General features: G+C 40.2%; 1 protein-coding gene across 1 annotated transcript; it reads right to left on the bottom strand.

The window, feature by feature from the left end:
* Nucleotides 1–1199: 1199 nt before the first annotated feature.
* Nucleotides 1200–7721, bottom strand: mob4 (MOB family member 4, phocein). Its single transcript, XM_023412528.2, has 8 exons — nt 7571–7721; nt 6208–6270; nt 5220–5320; nt 4848–4890; nt 4609–4695; nt 4376–4455; nt 3929–4040; nt 1200–2509 (listed from the first exon to the last, which is right to left on the bottom strand). The coding sequence occupies exons 1-8, from the start codon at nt 7628–7630 to the stop codon at nt 2375–2377; spliced, it is 681 nt and encodes a 226-aa protein (XP_023268296.1). The 5' UTR covers nt 7631–7721; the 3' UTR covers nt 1200–2374.
* Nucleotides 7722–8802: the final 1081 nt, after the last annotated feature.

The following is an 8802-nucleotide window of genomic DNA, read 5'->3' as shown; positions in this document are numbered from 1 at the left end:
TGGGTCGATAGGGACTTTATTTTTGAGCTTCTCTCTTTGGGACCGTCCGGGTCTGGATGGGTCCAGCTGCTCGGCAACGCACCTGCTACTTTCTCTGTGATGGACGAGGTTCTTCAGAGACAAATCCATTGTTGTATTGAAATGATGATGATGATGATGATGATGATGATGATGATGATGATGATGACAGTATTTTTTTTTTTTAAAGGGGAACTCCACTGATTTTACACTTCAGAAACAAAAGTTTCCTTTAATAAATGAATAAATATTAAGATTTAAATGGAGCAACTTCTCAATGGAAATTCATGAACTCACTTAAATAACCGATTTCTCCTGTAATTAGCGATTAGCACCAAACTACATGTTTTCTCCAGGAAATAATGAACCTGTAAAATGAAATGTTCAGAAGTGCAAATGTTAAATCAGTGGAGTTTTCTTTTAACACTATGAAAGGGAAACATTTACTTTGTTTAAAGAGGTCACAGTGTTGTTGTAAATACTTTAGACGTTAGAGTTCATGACTGCAAAGTTGGGTTTCAACTGATTGTGATGCATGTTCATTTGTTTTTGAGGAGGAAAGGGATCAAATGTAGAGCTGCAACTAATGACGACTTTCATTATCGATTAATCTGCTTTTTTTGTTTTTGATTAACTGTTTTGTCAATGAAAATACTCGTTATAATTTCCCACAGCCGCGAGGTCACAGCTTCAATTGTCTCGTTTCATTTGACCAAACGAATCCAAAACATATTCGATTTACTATGTGACCAAAAAAAAAGAAGCTAATTCCTGTTTGAGAAGCTTGAAAAAAGTTGAAATAATTCCTGATTAATTGTCGATTGACTAACCGTTGCAGCTCTAATCAAATGCACCATGAGTGTAGTTTAGGTTTCGCAGGTTTGAGTCATACATGTATGAAGTGGATGTTTTTAGCTCCAGACTCGTCAGGGTTCATTAAATGTCAGTATTAATATTCCAGCTTTTCCTTTTTGGAGATTTGTACATTTTGCTTCCTTTATCATTGGTGTTTTTTATTATTATTATTATTATTATTATTATTATTAAACACTTATTTCCCATGGTTTGTGATTCATGTCCTATTAACAGCATCTTGCACAGCGTTCGTTATCACTATGACTCATTGTGACCGTAAACGCCGCGGCATCGCTGATCAATATTAAAACGTTCACACAAGCACCTGAATAATAGGTCTTTTTTATTAACAGACATCATGAAAATGTCAACAGTAACAAAATTTTTTTTAGTCCATTTAAAAAAAAAAAGTGGGTTGGATTGACAAGACTCCTCCCACAAAATAACTTAATGAGGGAGAGGGTAAAATAAGAGACGTTGTGCTCCAATACTTAAATGTAGCCGATATTCACTCCTTCCTCGTTGCATTTACTCGATCAAATGTTTAAAGCGGGAAAAAAACTGGCCTTCAGCAGCGCAGGTTCTGCCCTTAGATTCATCGTTTCAGTTACTATAATGTCAAGGAAAGAACATCGGTCACATTTTCACACAGTATTAAAATGGGGGCATGTCACAAAGCAGGATCAGAGTTAGCCGAGGAACGTCTTCTAAACGCTCCGTCACTTCAGAGGCCGAAGAGAAAGAATATCCGACTGCTAGAACACGAACAGAGCTAGAGGTTACGTTTTTTTTTTTGTTTTTTTTTTTCTTTGTTCACTACCACACAAGCCACACACCTACACTGTGTTTTAATAGCATTATTAAGTCAGCAGGCTAATTTAGTGATCCATTTCATGGGACACCCCCAGAAAACAGGCTGGTAGGCAACACAAGCAAACAGAGAACAGAAGCAGACACAGAAAAGTGAAGCACCATCAGAAAACATGATAGTGAATTAACAGAGAGAGAGAGAGGGGAGGGGGTGGGGGGGGTTGAGGTTGGGGTTATATACAGAAGGGGGGGGGGCTGTCAGTGTGTGCCTTTGTCAACAATACAGGTCACCATGATTACATAGGTCTTTTGCAAATCCAGCTGCTTAAAGAAGATTAAAGAGAAAGGTTTTCCCTAAAGGAGTAGTAGTGTGAGAGCAGGGCTGAGTCCAGACACACGGTGTGAGTCTGGACGCACAGAGAGAGTGTAAATAGAAAATATCATCTTGTCCTGCAGGCATGGCTGAACTCTGCTCCCAGTATTCTTTACCCTTACTTCCTTTGAGATAGACACAGGTGACAAGGGAGGAGGGACATGGACAGTGTTACTAGACAGGAGCCTTAATACACTGTAGTGTGTATATATATATTTATATATATATGTGTGTGTGTTGTGTGTGTGTGTGTGTCTCCTCTGTAATGTGTAAATATGGTGTGTTTACATGTGTCTCCCTTATGGCAGCAGCTGTATCTTAGGCCTCGCTCTCCCCGGCTGATGAGGTGTTCTGCACTTCCTCCTCCAGGATCGGCACAATCAGGTTGTCCTTGGACATCAGGTTGTACTTCATGACGAAGCGTGTGAACCGGTGACACAGGAACGTTTCATTCTGCACACACACACACACACACACACACACACACACACAAACACACATACACACACACACACACATCAGGACTGTCAAACGCCCCGATTCAACACAACTTGTTTCACATCTCTGTACTCGATTAAGCACCTTTGCAAACGAGCTCATTGTCTCTGAGGAAATTTAGAAAAATGTACATAAAGATCTAATTTACAAAATAATATCTCACACTGGCTGTTTACAGAACACGGGGCTGTTAATTACTCACATGAAAATTATAGTTAGCACACTCATGTCCTTATAAAGTCTGAATTTAAGAGAATTATGTAAAAAAAAAAAAAAAAAAAACAACAAACGAAGGAACACAGCGGCGCCCTTGTAAGGTCATCAGCTGAGCTGTGTTATGATATGATGCAGTGACTCAGGATGTTAGCTCGCTCCGGATCCCTCGACGTGAATCTAGAGATCACATCTACAAGAGGGACGGATGAAAAAAAGCCTCCGCACACTGATCTGAGTTTGTCTACTCGACTGCGAGGCCGAGGAAGTCGACTGAACAGTGTGTGGTTTCTGCTTGGTTCAGTCTGTCCCTGGAGCTAACACTAGCTAACACTAGCTAACACTAGCTAACACTAGCTAACAGCTGTCTGCAGACATCAGGCTGACGTCTACACAAACAGATGCAGATGAATCTGTGAACAGACTCGCAGTTTCTGTCCCGTCTGTGTGATCGCTTCATCAAAGTACAGACATCCGCTTCACAGATCAGTCAGACTGTGTGCAGCTCTATGAGACAGCATTTGTTTTTGTCTTTTTAAATATGCATCATGATGACGCCCCTGTAAGTGGTGCAGGTTTTTTATTATTCTTGCTCAACTGTTTTTCACACATAGGCACAAAAACAATACAATTATGTCATGTTAAATAAATAAATCCTTTTCTTTACACCTTTGATATGAAAGGAAACAACAGTATTTCTCTCTCTGTTGAATGTAGAAGACATTTATGTTTCCATGACAAATTCTGAGAGATGCTTTATGCAATATTGGTATTTATGTGATCTAACTGAATCATCAATAATCCTGTTAACTGACATGATTGCGCTGGCTGAGCTTTGAATTAAAGTCTGCAACTAACAACTATTTTCTTTATTATTCGATTATTCAATGTACTGTCATGTGACAAAGAAAGGCATCAAACTCTCAGATCTGAGATGTTTGGCATTTCACTTATGAATAAAAGATTTTTTATTTCAATTATCAGAATAGCTGCAGATTAATCTTCCATCGGTCTACTAATCCTTGCACCTCTAGTTGTACTGAAGCTACTGTCTTCCTGAACTCCTGTGGTGTGTTGGTAAAACATCTGTCATGGTTCAAATCCCCTCGTGTTACCAGGACCATGCTAAAGTAGCAGTGCGTGCAACGTGACGAAACCCACCTCATACTTGTCAAATATCTGGCGGTGATGGAAGTAGGCATGAGAGAATATCCTATAGATGCGACGACAGACGGAGCCCAGCTTGGCCACCGATGACTCCTTGATGCTCACCCTAGAAAGACAAGTCGGACAGGAAGTAGCTGTTAAAATCGTTTCTACTGAAAGTGAAGCAACATCGTCACGGTGATCTACGCAGTAATTCAACCACGATGCCAGTAAAGATGTCAGTCTTCTTTAAACAAACAACTTCACGAGGACGCAATTACACAACTCTGCAGAGGGCTTTTAATTTGAAATGAGAGATACAGGAAGTGGAGATATGTCGTTACAGCTGGCCGAGGAGCTCCAGACTCAGCTGACAGTTCATCACTATAGAGACACCTTCACGTTGTCACAATGACATTTGATACTTAATTAATTATCACTGCTTCACAGAAGAGGACTGACCTGCTGGGGAAGTATTTGTTGCTATTGAGAAGACAGGCAGCTCCGTCCAGCGTGTGCCTGGTGTAATCAATGGCAGGGCACTGCAGCACAGAACACACACAGCCGTCAGTAACAGCTACTTTAAATCACACAGACGCCGAGACAAATGAATCATGCTGGGGGATTAATACATGTGAAGGACACCGTCATAGGAGGTGATGTAAGGCTCTGAGTGACCCACGGGCTGGACTCACCTCTTTGGGTGTCTTGTGGGCAGCACATAAAAAGATCCACTGCTCTGTGGCGGTCATCTGGGTGCAGGTGTCTGGATGGCACTCGCTCTGCAGGAGGACAGACAGGCTTCACTACAGCTGATGCAAACTCAACACACCTCTAAACCACGACCACCAGCAGGTCGGAGGGGCGTTGCATTCGGTATCAACGCGAGATTCTTAAATCACAGCATCCTCATCTGATGATTTTGATCACTTACCTGCAGTTTCACAGCTAATCCATTGAGCTCCAGACAGAACTGCCTGCAAACAAGACAAAACATGAGCATGAGATACTGTATTTACTGTACATGCTCTCACACACACTCACTCTCTCACACACACACACACACACACAAACACACACAAACACACACACACACACACACACACACACACACACACAGGGTCCACTGCAACGTAAGGAGTGTGCAATTGTCTCATTCTATTGTATTTTGGTATTTTGCTTTTCTTTCTCGTCATTCTTGTTTGTTTGGGGAAAAAAATTAATGAAAAAAAACAAATACATCTATAAGCAAAACACCCAAGACCATATATTCAAAGAATTTTGGGGTCAAACATTTTTAACTTACCTGAGGTGTTCATACTTCCACACCCCCTCGTCCTGACCCTCTGGAGGCTCCAGGATTTTGTCGATATTGGAGCAATCTGATCTGATGTTCTGCTGAATGTACTGAAACAGATCCATCCAATACATATTAATATACACCCTCATTCAGCCAGAACAATGAGTTAATCCCTACTTTAATATGGCTGTAATATACTGGTGAGCTATAAATGACTATGTTAACAACAATTATTTGTGGGAATGGGAATTTGCACAAAGTGTGATTAAACCAGACAGTGTCTAAGATTTTGATTGTAATATCACCTAAATATCATTTCCTGGTCTTTAAAGACCCATTACAGTTAAAGGATAGAACTTTTTCTATCTATCTTAATGCAGATCTAATAAAAGTATACGACCACTGAAAGAGTTACTGGTCGCTGGCCTCTGCTCCATACTGTCAGTGAAGCTTCCAAATGCAATTACAGTGTAAGTGATGGATGATATAATCCCCAGTCCTCATTCTGAGCAAAGATGAAATCTAAAGTTCAGCTGACGCTACTGTGAAGCTTCAGCCGTCTGATTTAGACAAATTGGTCAAGATGGTCCAACTACAGACACTGTGTCTGGAGGACACCAGGTCTGCGAGCCAGTGGGAAGAGAGTGACCACTACCACTGAGTATAAATGCAATAAAACATTGCTTTGATGGTTAATTTAACTGGATTTGATCAGAAAGAGAGGATAACTGTATATACTGTGTAAAACATCAGCTAAATAAAAACCAAAGAAAGTCATGAAAGGGTGAAATAAAGTGCAGATTAAAACTGATGTACAGACGTTTGCAAGTAACATTAACATTTTAACCTTAGCAAGGCGAAAAACAGTAGAAACCTCCACTCAAATGCTTGTACCACCATGCACAAAAAGACCATGTGTGTGGGGTACACACACACACACACACACACACACACACACACACACACACACACACACACACACACACACACACACCTGTTGGACAGCCAGGGTGCTGTCCATCTCCTCAAATGATTCATCCGGCCAGTTGTAGAAATCCTATACATGGAGGGAGGACAAATTTAGTCTCCACTCAAAGTGGACAAAGCTGGCATTGTAGCAGGACTAATGTCCAGCTACACAGCTGCCACCTGACATTAACTAACAATAATTACACAAACACGGCCAAGAAGTCAGCCTCAGATTCAGCAGTTAAGGAGAAAGTTAGAGCAACCACTCCCTCTTATTATTGTAATACAGTGTTACACATCCTAGTTAAAGCCTTATCATTGTTTAAATATGCATTTTAGATTAGTGAAACCTTTATTATATAAGCACTGCGTTTTCTACATTTATACTACAAGACCAGGTACAGTTTAAAAACACCCACATTCATACCTGATCAGATCAATGAATTAACTCCAGTAACTGTTGAAAACACACTTATTGTTGTATTTTAGATTTAGATGAAAGGCCAGTGTCTAGGTTTGTAGATCTGGGCTAGATTAACAGGGAGAGTCTAAAGACTGTTTACAACACTGTTTCAGATTTGTGAAACTTTTACTCCATTTGCAAAGACAAACAAAACAAAAAACTGTGATTTCATACTTTTTCCTGCCTAAACTACATCGGATCAGGTATAAATAAAAACCAACTGCTCCTTGACGTGTCAAATCTGGACTAAAAGATTAGTGAGAGTTTAAGGTCTGTGTAAAAGATGGTTTCAGATAGTTGACACCTGAGAATTGGAAGCTAACTTCAGAGTAGTTAGACAAGCCTGGCGTAATGTCACGACACATGACAAAGATGAATGGAGGAAAGTCATAAAAGCTGAGAAACTGACGATCGGTTTGAAGTTTGGTGACAGTGAAAGTTTTGCAGAGGAAACGTTGTTATCAAAGTTAACAACCTTGGTTTTTCTCCATTACTCACAGCTATGAAGCTAACTTGACGCTAGCTCATTCGATAACCGGGATGTGACTTCTTCCTGCTAAGCTAAATGGTACACAAGCTAAATACTAACATAGCCACCTTTCTATATTTGAGTGTCGTTTATATTTACTGGATCTGATCAATAATTACTTAAGCAATAATGATTCAGCAATACTGATGATCTCCGACACAAGAAGCAACACCCAGTGTCGTTCAGCGTTACTCCAGGAACTAGACGAAGCAGCAGCTAACGGTGGCTAACTTAGCTGGCCGTTTCCAGGTCAGGCCCTTCCTATATGTTGTCTATGACCAAGTTGTCGACAAAAGACGTGTACTGAAACAACACTGCTCAAATGAGACAGCTTCCCACAGCGGCGGAGGCTGGTTAGCAGTAAGGATCAAGTGCCCCTGCGGGGTGAAAACAAACCTTTGCCTTGGTTCCAGGCCGATTCCTCCTGAGAACTGCAGTACCCTCCGCCATGACCATCTCGACAGAATACCCGGATGTTCGTCAGCCGCGGTGTTGTAGCAGCGGCGTCCGTTAGCACGAAGCGGCAACTCAAATCTGCTTCATGTTTACCTTAGTACACGTTCACTCATAATGTGGACCGTACTTTACTACAGATCGGAGCTACGTCTACTTTACTGGAGCGTTTCCATTTAAGCTAATTAGCACTTGTAGTGTGAAGCATTAGCAAGAAAAGGTCCAAGGGGTCAGGGGCCCCAAGGCCAGAGCCTCAGATTGACTTCGATGGTCAGTCAGGCCACTACAAAGAGACATAAAACAACTACAAAGAGACATAAAACAACTACAAAGAGACATAAAACAACTACAAAGAGACATAAAACAACTACAAAGAGACATAAAACAACTACAAAGAGACATAAAACAACTACAAAGAGACATAAAGCAACTACAAAGACACATAAAACAACTACAAAGAGACACAAAACAACTACAAAGAGACATAAAACAACTACAAAGACATAAGACAACTACAAATAGACTCAAAACAACTACAAATAGACTCAAAACAACTACAAAGAGACATAAAACAACTACAAATAGACTCAAAACAACTACAAAGAAACATAAAACAACTACAAAGAGACATAAAACAACTACAAAGAGACATAAAACAACTACAAATAGACTCAAAACAACTTCAAATAAACACAAAACAACTACAAAGAGACATAAAACAACTACAAAGAGACATAAAACAACTACAAATAGACTCAAATCAACCACAAAGAGACATAAAACAACTACAAATAGACTCAAATCAACTACAAAGTTACATAAACTGCCTACAAAGACTCAAATTGAATATAAAAGCAGCTAAACAACTCATGAGACTCAAATCGACTATTAAGGGGCTTAAAACTACTACAAAGAGACACAATACAACCACTAAGAGACTAAATTAAAATAAAACGAGACAAAATTGGCTGCAAAGCTATAAAAACACTCGAGACATAAATAGGCTATGATGAAAAATTGCAAATAGACTAGAAAAAGACAAACAACTACAAAGTGACAGAAACAACCACACAGACACATAGCACAAACTTTCAGTCCGTGAGGTCCTATATAGGCGGGGGGGGGGGCTTTTACCTTTTGCTGATGATCTGTGTGCAAACTGTAAAACAGTACAG

Source organism: Seriola lalandi, unplaced genomic scaffold, assembly GCF_002814215.2.
Source record: "Seriola lalandi dorsalis isolate HSWRI2012SDOR001 ecotype SW California unplaced genomic scaffold, Sedor1 jcf7180002054482, whole genome shotgun sequence".
NCBI classification, from domain to species: domain Eukaryota; kingdom Metazoa; phylum Chordata; class Actinopteri; order Carangiformes; family Carangidae; genus Seriola; species Seriola lalandi.
This window is presented reverse-complemented; position numbering and strand designations above follow the sequence as displayed.

Coding starts and splice junctions, on each gene's coding strand:
- mob4 (XM_023412528.2), bottom strand. CDS start 7,630: ATGGTCATGGCGGAGGGTACTGCAGTTCTCAGGAGGAATCGGCCTGGA. Junction 6,271..7,570: donor GGCCTGGAACCAAGGCAAAG/GTTTGTTTTCAC, acceptor CTCCATGTATAG/GATTTCTACAACTGGCCGGA. Junction 4,456..4,608: donor CCCACAAGACACCCAAAGAG/GTGAGTCCAGCC, acceptor TCTGTGCTGCAG/TGCCCTGCCATTGATTACAC.